General features: G+C 44.0%; 1 protein-coding gene across 1 annotated transcript in view; it reads right to left on the reverse strand.

Moving 5' to 3' along the window:
* PUS1 (pseudouridine synthase 1) overlaps window positions 1–15,332 on the reverse strand; it is a 29,516-nt gene extending 14,184 nt beyond the window's left edge. The window contains exons 1-4 of the mRNA XM_021004374.2: window positions 15,263–15,332; window positions 8,991–9,140; window positions 8,643–8,889; window positions 3,965–4,102 (exon numbers count right to left, since the gene is read on the reverse strand). Of these exons, the coding sequence (XP_020860033.1) occupies window positions 3,965–4,102; window positions 8,643–8,889; window positions 8,991–9,140; window positions 15,263–15,327 (600 nt within the window). The 5' untranslated portion in view covers window positions 15,328–15,332. The remainder of the gene's footprint in view (window positions 1–3,964; window positions 4,103–8,642; window positions 8,890–8,990; window positions 9,141–15,262) is intronic.
* Window positions 15,333–15,818: the final 486 nt, after the last annotated feature.

A 15,818-nucleotide genomic window follows, 5' to 3' on the forward strand; every position in this document is an offset into this window, starting at 1 on the left:
AATGGAATACTATTGTGCTATAAGAAATGATGAACAGGCTGACTTCAGAAAAACCTGGAAAGACTTATATGGTCTGATGCTGAGTGAAGTGAGCAGAACCAAGAGGACTTTGTACACAATAACAGCCACGTTATGCAATGACTAATATTGTTAAACTGAACCCTTCTCAGCATTACAAGGATCTAAGACATCTCCAGAGGCCTCGGCATGGAAAATGCTGTCCACATCCAAAGAGAGAACTATGGAAGTCGAATCGCTATCACTTATTTTTACCTTCTGTTGAGTTTTGTTTCATCTTTCTGATGGTTCCTCCTATTGGTTTTAATTTTTACTTACAACTTCACTAATGTGAAAATATGTTTAATGGAATGTAAACGTAAAGCCTGTATCAGATTGTGCGCTGTCTTGGGGAGGGTGGGGGGAAGGAAGGGGGAGAAAAATTTTCAACTCAAAAGCATATGGAAGTGATTGTTGATAAATCAAAATAAATTAATAAAATTTTAAAAAAGAAAAAAAGAAAGAAAAAAGAAAAGAAATCCAAGGGCAGGCAGATGGTGCAGTGGATAGAGCACTGGCCCTGGAGTCAGGAGGACCTGAGTTCAAATCTGTCCTCAGACACTTGAAACTTACCAGCTGTGTGACCTTGGGCAAGTCACTTAACCCCGACTGCCTCACCAAAAATAAAAAGAGTTAAGCAAAAAAAGAAAAAAAAATCCAAGCTCTACATATCTGGGGGCAGGGACGGGGGAGATAAACAGAAGTCCACAGGTAGGGCTCCATTTCAAAGTGCCTCAGACAAGAAGACTGAGTACACACAGCCAGAGTACCAGGCCCAGCGGTTGATTTCCCCTCTAAGAAAAAAAAAGAGAAAGAAAAAACTGAACAAGAATGAAACCGACAGGTATGGCTTTCTCCTTCTCCAAACTGCTGATGTGCACCTATGCCGGATACAAGACTGACACATGTCTACACATAGTTTGGAAAAGTGAGATACCTCACTTTAACCTGTCTTTTTTATAGGTAAGAAGCAGACATGGACTGCATGTCTGAAATTCTTTCAGTCTTCCCAGGGGACCCGAGTGTGGGCAATTCACTAATTTTTTATTTTTTATTATTATTAATTTATTTATTTTTAGTTTTCAACATTCACTTCCACAAGATTTTGAGTTCCAAATTTTCTCCCCATCTCACCCCTCCCACCACCCCAAGACAGCATGCATTCTGAATACCCCTTCCCCTAATCTACCCTCCCTTCTATCACCCCCCCTCCTCTTATCCCCTTCCCCTTCTATTTTCCTATACGGCAAGATAGATTTCTATACCCCATTGCCTGCATATCTTATTTCCCAGTTGCATGTGAAAACAATTTTCAACATTTGTTTTTACAACTTTGGGTTGCAAATTTTCTCCCTTCCTCCCTTCCCATCCACCCTCACTGAAAAGGCAAGCAACTTGATACAAGTTATACATGAATTCACTAATTTTCAAAAAACTGATAAAAAGAACTTATAATCTAAAAATGAGATGACTGACTTGGTCAATTAGCTTCTAACCATCATCCTGACAGTTAATTAAAAGGGACTAGAGGGTTTGCGTTTTTTTAAGCTTAATCAGACCAAAGGTACACAAACTAATTGGAAGGAGGGAGAAGACAGGGCTGGAGTGCAAAGCTCTCCCAGGCATAGAACAATTTGCCTAAAGATCAGACTTTAGTTTTACAATTACCTCCACCTTTGTAACCCCATTTTCCAGAGAAACATGATTAACATAAAAAGTCAAATCTCATTAATTTAAACTATAATAGCAACTCCCACCTTCCCAGGACTGAAGACTACTACTCCTTTGCCTGGGAACCTTTGTCTTGTGACATCACAAGTCTTGGCTGTGGGCATTTCAGAAGGGGAGGTCCAAAATTTTGTAATCTCAATTCTGATGTGTCATTGAGAACCAATCAGAAGAAGACACCTATGCTGCTCAAGATTTTGCTCTGTCATCTAGCTGATGTGTCAGCCCTCACTCAAGGTTTTTGGTTACTGAGAGGCCATTGGCCCTATTTATTGATTACTGCTAATCTAACTAATGAATTTATCATGCTCTGAACTTTGTCTCTCAGTTTACCTTAATTTCAACCATGACAATATATACCCCAAGGAGGTCAAAGGAAAGAGGGAAAAGTCCCATATGTACAAAAATACTTCTGGCCACACTTTTTCTGTAGTAGCAAACACAAGGGGTAAGTAACCACAGATTGGGAGAATGACTAAAAAAACCATGGCAATGTGTAAGTAATGCAATGTCACTGTGCCACAAAGAATATGAACCAAGAAGGCAGCTAGGTGGTGCAGTAAATAGAGCACCGGCCCTGAAGTCAGGAGGACCTGAGTTCAAATCCAGCTGCAGATACATAACACTTAATAATAACCCCAACTGCCTCACCCAAAACCAAAAAAAAAAAAAGAGAGAGAGAGAATATGAACCAAGATTCATAGGAACCGATGCAGAGCAAAGTAAGCAGAGACAGAAGAATAGCATCCACAATCACACAAGTAAAACCAACACAAAAGTTAAGTGAACCAGGAATCAATGGAATGAGTCCAGATGACTTTCAGGGAGAATAAATTTTCCCACTGAAGAAGCATGCTACCTGTCTCCTGCTAGGTCCCAGTCAGTACAACTGATGAATCCCGTGAAGTGGCTTAATCCTTCCAGAATGTTTCCGCTGGGCTGGAACCAATGACCATATTTTACATGACTAACTTTGAAGAGCGAGAATCTGAATGCATGATACCAATCACGGGATTCATCATTCATACAAATCAGAACTGCACCATGGTCTCATATTTTTTTTTTCAAAGTGTTGATTGACTTTGCTGGAATTTTTTTCCTTTAATTTTTTATTTTTAAATTTTTTGTTTGTGGGAGAGGGGAGATGAGGAGGGGACATCAAGGTGACATCAATAAAAATCTAATTCTTAAAAACAAGAAAGTCCTTTTAGAAGAAAGGTGTGGAATCACAGGTACAGAATGAGGAATAGATTATCAAACATAACCAATGCATGGCTGGTTTTTTCCTAATAGGTAGGCGACAAAGTGGATAGAGTTCTGTGTCAAGAACTTAGAAGATCTGAGTTCAAATTTGACCTCAGACACTTACCAGCCTCAGATTTTTACCTGTATGAATAACACCTTTCTTTTATTGAGATAACAATTAGATGTGGGCTGCAAATATGCAATCCTTTCAGTGTTCCCAAGGGACCTACATATGAGGCAAGTTGCTTAACCTGTTTGCCTCAATTTCCTCATCTGTAAAATGGGGATGATACAGTAACAGCAAAATTGCATAATGATCAACTTTGACAGACTTAGCTCTTCTCAGCAATACAATGATCCAAGACAATTTCAAAAGACTTGTGATGGAAAATGCTATCCACATCCAGAGAAAGAACTATGGAGTCTGAATGAAGATTGAAGCATACTATTTTCATCTTTTTTTTTTGGTTGCTTTTTCTTTCTCTTGATTTTTCCCTTTTGTTCTGATTCTTCTCTTACAATGTGACTAATGTGGAAACATGTTTAATATGACCATACGCGTATAACTTATGTCAGATTGCTTCCCCATCTTGAGAAGGGGAAGGAGGGAGGGAGAAAAAAATTTGGAACTCTAAATCATATAAAAGTGAATGTTAAAAAGTATCTCTACATGTAATTGGAAAAAATAAAGTACTATTTTTTTTAAAAATGGGGATGATAATAGCACCTACCTCCCAATGCTGTTGTGAGGATTAAATGAGATAATATTTGTAAAGCTCTTCACACAATGCCTGACACACAGTAGGCATTACATAAATGTTAGCTATTATTATCAATTATATCTCTGTTACAAGGGAGAGCTTTGGTTGGCAGGGAAGGAAGTGACATGGATTTTTTTTAAAGAGCACCAGTTTTTTGAAGAAAAGGAGAATACCTTGTCTGTCCGTGCACACCTCTGAAAGGACATCTTCTTCATATCTTCACCATGGTTCTCCGGAATGCAGCCAGATTGAACAAGGGCAGACACCAAGTCATCTTCAATAGTCTTGAACTGGGAGGACCCCAAGTTCCTCTGAGAAAGGGAGGAAGGTGCTTTATTTTCTACTGCTGATACAAAGCAATAGAGGGTAATAGCCATTCGGGTAAAGTCCTGCCCTAAGCTAAAAGATGACATGATTGAAGATGACTATCAAGTCAAATATGTGAGGGATCACCCACATTTTCCTGAATCTGGAGCATGAAAAAGTCTGATGGTGTTTACTTTCAATCTCTCTCAACCAAGACACCAGCTGAAATTCCAGACTCCCAAGACACCTCAACCACTTCTGGCAAACCTGCCTAGGACTGGAGCCCATGAGACCAACCTCAAAGGGGAAGGACTTCCCCCTATTTCTCCAGTTCCAGCATCTTTCTCAAATATCCAAGGATCTGTGATTGATTTCATCCGTTTGGGGAAGTTCTATGCCTCTGTAGATAAGTAGGAGGCAATTCTATGAAGCATATACAGGTCAAATGACATGTCAAGGGTCACCAACTATTAAGTGTTGGGGTCAGGATTTGAACCTAGGGCTGCCTGTCTCTAAAGCACAGCACTTGGAATCACAGAATTTGTGAATTGGAAGGAACTGTCATATGAGATTATTCACATACACATAACACTTTATATACAATAATATTACTATATTACATACATGACATACATTGCACGTATATGTTTGTGTATATGGACTGGTATAGGAGATATCTATATCTATCTAGGGGCAGCCAGGTGGTACAATGGATAAAGCATACCAGTCCTGGAGTCAGGAAGACCTGAGCTCATATCCGACCTCAGACACTGACTAGCTGTGTGACCTTAGGGAAGTCACTTAACCTTGTTTGCCCTGGTTTCTTCATCTGTCAAATGAGTTGGAGAAGGAAATGGCAAATCATTGCAGTGTCTTTGCCAAGAAAACCCCAAGTGGGGTCATGGAGAGTTGGACATGACTGAAACAACTCGACCACAACATATCTATATATCTGGATATATTTTAATATTTAATATGTTGAATATTTAATGTGACAGAATGGATATTTTTAATATTTATGCTATATCAATGAGTATATAGGGACTGGTATATGAGATATGCATCTAGATACTGAATTTGGGCTGAGTGTGTGGTGGGTGAGGTTACCAGGTTAGAGATAAAAATTACAGCAACAGAACAGAGACTCAAAGGCCTCGGGCTCCTACAGGAAAATGTGGAGGTGACTGTAAGACAAAAGCCTGACCTTTAGGCAAGTTTCTCCGGAATAGTAGGTAAAGGGTGAAGTTAAAAGGGTAAAAGGACTTTAGACTCACAGATTGAGGGAGAGGATACTGTGGCTTGCTTAAGTCTTAAAAATAGAATTAAAACAAATTTATAATTTTATATTATATCAGATTATGCTATATTATAATATATTATATACGAGATATTAATAATATACTATATATTACATTATCAATATAGAGCATGTGTAATATCACATAATGAAAAAGACCAAATAGAGTGAAGAGTAGGACATGACTGCACAGTATTATATATACATATGTATAATAAGTTATGTATCATATTTCTAGATAGAGCTCTCATATATCTATGTGTGTGTATGTGTGAGAACCTTAGGACCATGTGTGGCACATTTTTGGTGTTCAGTTGTTTCAGTCATATCTGACTCTGTGACTCTAGGGTTTTCTTGGCAAAGATACTGGAGTGGTTTGCCATTTCCTTCTGCAGCTCATTTTACACATGAGGAAACTGAGGCCAACAGCATGAAGTGACTTGCCCATGGTCACCCAGCTAGTGAGCGTCTAAGGCTGGATTTGTACTCAGGAAGATGAGTCTTCTTGACTCCAGGCCCAGGGCTCTGCGCACTATGGCTTCACCTAGCTGCCCTGCTTAGCACATAGGAGGTGTTTAATAAATGCTTATGGACTGACCTCAGGAAGGATGGGTGAGTAGGGGTGCAGTGGCATGGGATGGGCAGGACTGATTTATTCCAAAACAGGAAATATTCCTGGTGGAAACACAGGATTGAGGGCTGTCCCCGACACGAGCTGTATGACCAGTAAAGCTGCTTCACCTCCAAGCCTCAGTTTCCTCACCTGTAAAATGAGTAGGCTGGCCTAGATGGCCCCTTCCAGCTCTTGATCTATGATCCTACGTGGTCCTAGATGTGACCTGCCACCTTCCCCCAGAAGCCTGGGCCCTATTCCCTTTGGTGTGGTTCCCAGCATGCCAAGCATCCGTGACTTCATCAGCACAGAGACTCCCTCCACCAACCCCTCCATGCCTCAAGGGCCTCTGACCATTTGAGGAGATGCTGAAGCTGAAGACATTCATCACCCAATGGCTAACACCGGCTCACAAGCCTCTCCGCATCCTCAAAGGACCCACCATGCAAGGCCACGGCTCCAGATCACGCCAGCCCAGTGGTACCTCTGGTAGGAGGCTGGCACTGCCTCCTCAAGTCCCCCCAGGGTCACTTCAGGCTATGGTGGGGAATACAGTCCTACATAGAACCCCAGGGTCGGAGAAGACCCGAGGTGCCATGCAGCCCCAACCAGATTCCCATTGACAGCCTACCCCAAAAGTGACCATCAAGCCTCTGCTCATACTGTTGGGGAATGTCTGGGGAAGCAGGGAGAGAGAAAGGGAAGTATGCAGTGCAGTGGAGCCTAATCGGTAGGAAGTTTTCCCACCATCCCCTCGAAGATAAATCTGCCTCTTTGCAATTTCCACCCCTTGAATCTACTGCCCTCTGGTTGTCCATGTAATAAGGCAAGGATATGTGACTCCATCTATGCAGCCATTCCCTTTACCAATACAGACAGCGATCCCTCTATGCCTTAGGACAAGGATTCTTCCCTGGCATCCATGAACATGGATTCCTCTAGACTCTCTCCAAGGCCACAGCAATCTTCTTACCCTAAAAGTTCTTCACTCTGCCCCAACAGCCCTTTCCATTGACTGACTGGTTCCTCCCAGAACCTCCATCCTTAGGGAAGTACCCAGGCCAGGTTAGCCATGTCTTCATTTCTCTTGACTTTCTGGGCTTTCTTCACTTTGTTCGACTCAGAGACCACTTCTTCAGCTCCTTTTAATACGCTGTCTGCCCCTATTCGATTATAAGCTGCTTGAGGTCAGGGAGTCTTTCGGCTTGGCCTTGGCCAGGTGTCTGGCACTTAAGTGAGCCCTTAACAAAAGCTTCTTGACTTAACTTTAATACACTGATTGATCATTCTATTTCAACCTAACTGGTTTCCTTTGCGATCCTACATATTTTATTTGATGCATTTAAAAACCTTATTGTGAGAAGGAGCCCACAGGCTTCTCATCTTCTACAGGAGGCCTTTCTCAACCCCTTCTTTCTTTCCTTTTTTCTCAACTGCCTTCCTTCTTTTAATTATTTCCTATTTATCTTGTATGGAACTTGTTAGTACGTAGCTGTTTGCATGTAGTCTTCCCCCACTGGACTGTAAGCTCCTTGAGGGCACGCACTGTCTTTTACCTCTTTTTGTAGCCCCAGCACTTGGCACAGTGCCTGGTGAAATAAATTTTAATGACTGAGTGACTGCTTCCTCTTCCTACCTATCCAACTGGCACAAAGAGTCCAGAGGCAAAAAAAAAAAGATGAAGAAGCACTGCTTTGGGGCAGCGAGGTGATGCCATGGATAAGGCACAGGCTCTGGAGTGAGACACTTACTAGCTGTGAGACCCTAGGCAAGAAGAGGAGGAAGAAGGAAGAGGAGAAGAATAGGAAGAGGAGTAAGGAGGAGGAAGAAGGAGAAGAAGGAGAAGGAGAAGAATGGGAAGGGGAAGAAGAAGGAGGAAGAAAGAGAAGGAGAGGAGAAGGAGAAAAAGGAGGAGAAGGAGAAGAGGAAGGAGGAGAAGGAGAAGAGGAAGGAAGAGAAGGAGAAGAGGAAGAGGAGGAAAAGGAGGAAGGAGGAGGAGGAGAAGAAGAAGGAGAAGCAGCAGCATTGCTTGGAAGATGACCTTTGGCCATCTGGTAACACATTCAATCCCACTCCAAAGTAAGTCTCCTCCAAATAATTGGAGACAAACATCATCTCATATTCCTTCCTCCTCCCACTAGTTTTATCTGCTCCAATCTAAACATCCCTATTGGAGTAAGACCTTTTAACATTTGGTTTTTTTGGCAAGGCAGTTGGGGTTAAGTGATTTGCCCAGGGTCACACAGCTAGTAAGTGTCAAATGTCTGAGGCCCGATTTGAACTCAGGTCCTCCTGACTCCATGGCTGGTGCTCTATCCACTGTGCCACACAGCCGTCCTTGAACATTTTCCTTAAAAGATTTTTTTATTTAAACATTACTTAACCATTTTTTGACAGACCTGTGATTTATTGGGACGGGGAGCTCACAGGAGGAGACTCGACACCAAAGCAGGTCAGCACGTTCTTGCCTGGGACGGCAAGAGGCCCAGTGACTTGCCCAGAATTGTGTGGCTGGCTGTGGCCGCTGAGGCCAGCTCTCGACACTACCTCCCTGCCTTTTGGAAGTATCAACCCACAGAAATTATGCAGCAGATCCATCCCCATGCATGAGGTGGCCAGGAGTTGGTTCACACACCTGCATCCCATGGTAGCCTTTCCCAGAATAGGCCATCAGCAGCACAATCTTCCTTTTGGGGAGTTTTTTACTGTGCTCCTCCTCCTCACTGTTCTTCAGCCTCTTGGCTTGGGGTTCCGTTTCCTCCCACTTCTTCAGCCCCTGAGCCTTGCTTTCCCTAACCTTGCTCCCCAGGGCCTCGTTGGCCACAGCCGCAGGCTTGGCCTTCTCGGGCACAGCCTCCAGGTGTTCAGCCATGAGGGTCTGTCTGAAAAGAACCAAGAGAAGGGATTTAGGAGTGACTGCACGGAGGCATCTGTGGGAACAGTAAAGGGGCAAGGGCAACGCGGGAGGCGGCACGCCCGCTACCTGAGGCAGTGTAGTTCAGAGCGCAGCCGAGGCAGCGATGGGCGAGTCCTGCAGGCAGTTTGCTGGGCTACAGCCTCAAATTTCAGGAGGGAAGCTCCCATGGAGAGGAGATGGGGCCACACTCCTGGCTCTGGGTACCTCGGGCACCAGCTACAAGGGCACATGGAGAGGGAAAGAAATCAGTCAACCAGCATTTATTTGACACCTACTGTGTGCCAGGCACTGCAAGTGCTAAGCACCGGGGATAGAAAAGCAAAGGCAAGAAGGACAAGGCAGCCCCAGCCCTCAAGAAGCTCCCAGTCTAATGTGGGAGACGTAAATAATTACAGACAATAAGCTATAAACAGGACAAAATGGAGATAATCTCTGAGGGAAGGCGCCAAGATTAAAGAGGATGGGGAAAGGCTTCTTGCAGAAGGTAGCATCTTAGACTTCAAGGAATCCAGGGAAGCCAATCAATCAATTAATCAATCAATCAGCATCTATGAAGCACCTACTATGTGCCACGCACCCGGAAGCCAAGAGGCAGAGACGAGGAGGGAGGGCATCCAGGCACAAAGGCCAGCAGGGAAAATGCTCACTAGAGCTGGAGGATCCTTTGTGGAACAGCCCAGTGGTCACAGCCCTGGATGCAAGAGTTATGTTCTGGCCTGGGGAGCGTTAGTAACTGCAGACAGCAGCCTAGGGGCAGGAGGAGGTCAGAGGCCAGCAGCTCAGAGTTAAGAAGAGAGGGGGAGGAAAGGAGGAGCAAGAGGAGCCCAGGCAAGAAGCTTAGCTCATGGGTGTCCCTGCTCCCGGCGCCTGTCATCTCTCCAATCCATCCTCCACCAAGTAGCTGAGAGACAGAGGGAGAGGCGGGGGGAAGGAAAGGGAGGGAAGAGGGAAAGGGAAAGGGGGGGAGAGGGAGAGAGAGAGGAGGAGGGAGAGGAGAGGAGAGGAGAGAGGAAGGGAGGGGAGAGAGAAAGGGAAAGAGGGGAGGGAGGAGGGAGGAAGGGAGAGAGAAGGAGGGAGGGAGAGAGAGAGAAAGAGAGAGAGAGAGGGAGGGAGAAAGGAAAGGAGGGGAGAGGGAAAGGGAAAGGGGGGGAAAGGGAGAGGAGAGGAGAGGAGAGACAGAGAGAGAGGGAGGGAGAGGGAAAGGAAAAAGGGGGGAGAGGGAAAGAGAGAGAAGAGAGACAGAGAGAGGGAGGGAGAGGGAAAGGAAAAAGGAGGGGAGAGGGAGAGAGAGAGAGGAGAGGAGAGACAGAGAGACAGGCAGAGAGAGAGTGACAGAGAGAGAGAGAGGGAAGGCGGGAGAAAGGAAAGGGAGGGGAGAGGGAAAGGGAAAGGGGGGAAGAGGGAGAGAGAGAGGGAGGGAGGAAGGGAGGGGGAGTGGGAGGGAGGGGGAAAAGAAAAGGGAAGGGGAAGGAAAGGGGGGAGAGGGAGAGAGAAGGAGAGAGAGAAGAGGAGAGGGGAGAAGAGGAGAGACAGAGAGAGGAAGGGAGGGGAGAGGGAAAGGGAAGGGGGGGAGAGGGGATGAGAGAGAGAGAGGAGAGAGGGAGAGAGGGGCAGAGGCTATATATGTGCAAATGCACATATATAGACACTTTATTGTGTGTATATATACACACATGCCACTTTACATGCATGTACATACACATATGTGTACATACACATGCATACATATACAACATATAAATACGTGTATACATGTTTAATGTAAATGTTTATAAATAAGATGCATATAATTGCTTACTGTGTGTGTATGTACTCAGACCTGTGCTTCAAAGGGATATACATGTGTGTATACACACACACACACCACACACACACACACACAAACACACACACAAGAGTAACATTCAAGCACAGGTCTGAGTATATTTATTGGATGGATAGATAGACAGACAGATAGACACGGAGGTAGGTAGATGGATATCCTTAAAGCACGGGTCTGAATCTATTTATTAGATAGACAGTTTATAGATGGATGGACAGACATGTAGGTAGGTAGACAGATATTCTTAAAGCACAGGTCTGATTCTATTTATTTAGTTAGTTTTGCTGGGCAATAGGGTTAAGTGACTTGCCTAGGGTCATACAGCTAGTAAGTGTCAAGTGTCTGAGGCTGGATTTGCACTCAGGTCTTCCTGACTTCAGGGCTGGTGCCACCTAGCTGCCTCTGAGTCTATTTATTTATTAGACATATAGAAGTAAAATAGGTAGATTTTGGGGGGGTGTTTTTTGGTGAGGTAATCGGGGTTAAGTGACTTGCCCAGGGTCGCACAGCTGGTAAGTTTCAAGTGTCTGAGGCCATATTTGAACTCAGGTCCTCCTGATTCCAAGGCCAGAGCTCTATCTACTACACCACCTAGCTACCCCAGTAGATATTCTTTTTTTAAAAATTTTTGTGTATGCTTTCTTTTATTTTTTTTTAAAATTTCATTAATTTATTTTGATTTATCAACAATCACTTCCATATGCTTTTGAGTTGAAAATTTTTCTCCCCCTTCCTCCTCCCCACCCTCCCCAAGAGAGCGCACAATCTGATACAGGCTTTACGTTTACACTCCTATTAAACATATTTGCACGTTAGTGAAGTTGTAAATAAGAATTAGAACCAATAGGAGGAACCATCAGAAAGATGAAACAAAACTCAACAGAAGAGAAAAAAAAGGATAGCGATTCGACTTTCATAGTTCTTTCTTTGGATGTGGGCAGCATTTTCCATCCCGAGGCCTCTGGAGATGTCTTAGATCCTCGTAATGCTGAGAAGGGTTCAGTTTAACATTCTTAGTCATTGCATAACGTGGCTGCTATTGTATACAAAGTCCTCTTGGCTCTGCTCCCTTCACTCAGCATCAGACCATACAAGTCTTCCCAGGTTTTTCTGAAGTCAGCCTGTTCATCATTTCTTATAGCACAATAGTATTCCATTCCATTCATATACCACCACTTGCTCAGCCATTCCCCAATGGATGGGCATCCTCTCAATTTCCAATTCTTTGCCACCACAAAAAGAGCTGCTCTGAATATTTTTGTACATGTGGGTCCTTTTCCCTTTTGTTTGATCTCTTTAGGATATAGCCCTAGAAGTGCTATTGCTGGATCAAAGGGTATGCACATTTTTGTAGCCCTTTGGGCATAGTTCCAAATTGTTCTCCAAAATGGTTGGATCATTTCACAACTCCACCAACAATGTATTAGGGTTCCAATTTTCCCACATCTTCTCCAACATTTATCATTTTCCTGTTTTGTCATGTTGGTCAATCTGATAGGTGTGAGGTGGTACCTCAGAGTTGTTTTGATTTGCATTTCTCTAATCAATAATGATTTAGAGCATTTTTTCATATGACCATAGATGGCTTTAATTTCTTCATCTGAGAGCTGTCTGTTCACATCCTTTGACCACTTATCAATTGGGGAATGGCTTGTCTTCTTGTAAATTTGTCTTAATTCTCCATATATTTTAGAAATGAGGCCTTTATCAGAGAGACTGGTTGTAAAAATTCTTTCCCAATTTACTACCTTCCTTCTAATCTTAGCTGCATTGGCTTTGTTTGTACAAAAACTTTTCAATTTAATGTAATCAAAATGATCCATTTTGCTTTTCATAATATTCTCTGTCTCCTGTTTGGTCATGAATTCTTCTGTTCTCCATAGATCTGATAGGTAAACTATTCCTTGTTCTCCCAGTTTACTTATGGTATCAGCCTTTATATCTAAGTCCTGAACCCATTTTGACTTTATTTTGGCATATGGTGTGAGATTTGGGTCTATGCCTAGTTTCTGCCATACTCTTTTCCAGTTTTCCCAGCAGTTTTTTTTTCAAAGACTGGGTTCTTATCCCAGAAGCTGGGGTCTTTGGGTTTATCAAATAATAGATTACTATAGTCATTGACTGCTGTGTCTTGCATATTTAACCTATTCCACTGATCCACCTCCCTATTTCTTAGCCAGTACCACGCAGTTTTGATGATTGCTGCTTTATAATACAATTTAAGATCTGGAATGGCTAGGCCACCTTCCCCTGCATTTTTTTTCATTAGTTCCTTTGATATTCTGGACCTGTTGTTTTTCCAAATAAATCTTATTATTTTTTCTAACTCTATAAAATAATTTTTTGGCAGTTTGATTGGTATGGCACTGAATAAGTAGGTAGATATTCTTAAAGCACAGGTCTGAGTCTATTTATTAGATAGATGATGGATAGATAGACATGTAGGGAGGTAGACAGATATCCTTAAAGCCCAGGTCTGAGTATGTCTCTTCCCCAAATTGCCTCCAGGATAAAATACAAACTCTTCTGACATTTACAGGTCTTTACTCTCTGGTCCTAACCTGTCTTTCCAGACTTATCGCACATCCTCCTCCTCCTCCACACACTCAAGAATCCCCCAAATCGGCCTCCTCGCTGCTCTGGGCTCCACATCCCATTCCCGGACTCTTGGAATCCTTGGGACCCATGAAGGTGCAGCTTAAGTGACCTTTGTGAACAAGGACTTTGCTGCTCTGCCCAATCTCTACCTCAGTCCAATTCAGCAAACTGCTTTGCACACAGTATTTAATCACCTTTGTCTAAGTGGTCTCCCCCCTTCACTTAAGCTTCTTGATGACAGAGATTATTTTCATTTCTGTCTTGATATCCCCAGCACCTACCACAGTAGCAAGTTAAGTGAACCTCCCTGGGGCCTCAGTTTCCTCGTCTGTAAAATGATGAAGCTGAACCACACAGGTAGCGTGTTCAGTAAATGCTCGAAGAATTGTATCTACTGACTTCCTCAACCCCACCCCCTCATGACTTCAGCCTCTGACATGAACATCCCCCACCACACCAGCATCCCAGTAAACCTCTCACCACCACCCCTCCCCCATTCTTCCCTGCCCTCAAGAGAAGGGATGAAGTGGATAGAGGACTGGACTTGGGAGTCAGGATGACCCTGGTTCAGATCTCAACTCGAAACACTGGTTGCGAGATCCTCAGCAAATCACTTAACCTCCATAAGCCTCAGTTTCCCCATCTGTAAAATGGGAGTAACAGCACCTACTTCTCAAATTATTGTATCAAATAAGTTAATATATGTAAAGTGCCTTGTAAGCCTTTATTATATGTATATCGGTTAATATATGTAAAATGTATTATATGTAGTATCAGTTAATATATGTAAAGTGCTTTAGCACTTTATAAATGCTAGCTGTTATCATTGCAATTATTATTAGAATCTTTACATGTCCTGAACCCCTCTGGAAATGCTTTTTTAAAAAGCAAGAGAGTGGGGCAGCTAAGTGGCGCAGTGGATAGAGCACTGACCCTGAAGTCAGGAAGACCTGAGTTCAAATACGGACTCAGACCAAACATTTGACCCTTACTGTGTGACCCTGGGCAAGTCACTTAACCCCAACTGCCTAACAAAAAAAAAAGGGGATTACCAAGGTAACCAATGATGCTGAAATGCAATAATCTAAACAGATATGTATGTATTTGTATGTATGTGTGTGTATATATTAATAAACCCCTGATGCAGAAAATATACCAGTATTTATCAATCACTTACTGTATACAGGAAACACATTTATTAAAAGCACTTACAATATAGGGAGCACAGTTTGATAGATTACTGTGTGGAGCATTTATTAAAGCACTTACTGCCTAGGGAAAAGCAGTAATTAATCCCTTACTGCATACTGGACGTTCCTGACCCCATTTGGGGTTTTCTTGGCCAAGATACTGCCTTCTCCGGCTCATTTTACAGATGAGGTAACTGAGGCAAATGGGGTTAAGGCGCTTAAGTGACTCCAGGCCAGGCATCCAGGGCCACTTAGCTGTGCACTGGAAGAGCACTTATGAAGTGCTTACTGCCTAGGGAGAGGCAAGGATTGGTCGCTTACTGTATGCTGGCCATGGCTGTGCAATGAAAAGTGGCACTGACAACGGGGTTAATATGCGACACCCCAACTTGGCAAAGCTAGGATCGTCACAACCTCATTTTACAAACTGAGATCACCCTCCGGGAGAACTCGAACCCGAATCTTCAGGACCCCGGGCGGCCGCACTCCCCGCTGCGCCACGGAGCGGCACGTAGAACTCGCCGGCGGCCCCGGCGGCATCCACGGTCCGGCTCCCCCACCCCCCACCCCAGCAGCCCCTCGTGGCGCCTGCTCACCCACCCCTCCCCCCAACCTCCCCGCGCCTCCCGCTCGGCGCGCAACCACCCCCTCCGCCCCCCGCCCACGCAGCCACGTGCGCCCCTCCGCAGCCCCCACCGCCCCGTACCCCCCGCCCCCGCCCCACTTACGGAGCTGCGCGCGCGCCGAGCGGGTCAGGACCACGTGGGCGCCCAGGAGTCCCGGGAGCGCGCATGGAGGGGCGGGGCCTAGCGAGGGAGGCGGCGGCAGCCGGGCAGGGACAATATTATCAAAACGCGCTGCAATAGTGGAATAGAAAAAAAGAAGAGAGAAGGAGGGATTCTACGGAATTCCAAGAGGCTCTTTTTTTTTTTTTAGCATTTCATTTATTTATTTATTTTTAATTTTATTCATTTATTTTGATTTACTAACAATCACTTCCATATGCTTTTGAGTTTAAAAATTTTCTCCCCCTTCCTCCCCACCACCCTCCCGAAGACGGCACACAATCTGATATAGGCTTTACATTTACATTCCTATTAAACATATTTTCACATTAGTGATGTTGTAAGTAAGAATTAGAACCAATAGGAGGAACCATCAGAAAGATGAAACAAAACTCAACAGAAGAGGAAAAAAATGATAGCGATTCGACTTCCATAGTTCTTTCTTTGGATGTGGGCAGCATTTTCCATCCCGAGGCCTCTGGAGATGTCTTAGATCCTC

Source organism: Phascolarctos cinereus, unplaced genomic scaffold (genome assembly GCF_003287225.1).
Source record: "Phascolarctos cinereus isolate Bilbo 61053 unplaced genomic scaffold, phaCin_HiC Scaffold_4;HRSCAF=312, whole genome shotgun sequence".
NCBI lineage: Eukaryota > Metazoa > Chordata > Mammalia > Diprotodontia > Phascolarctidae > Phascolarctos > Phascolarctos cinereus.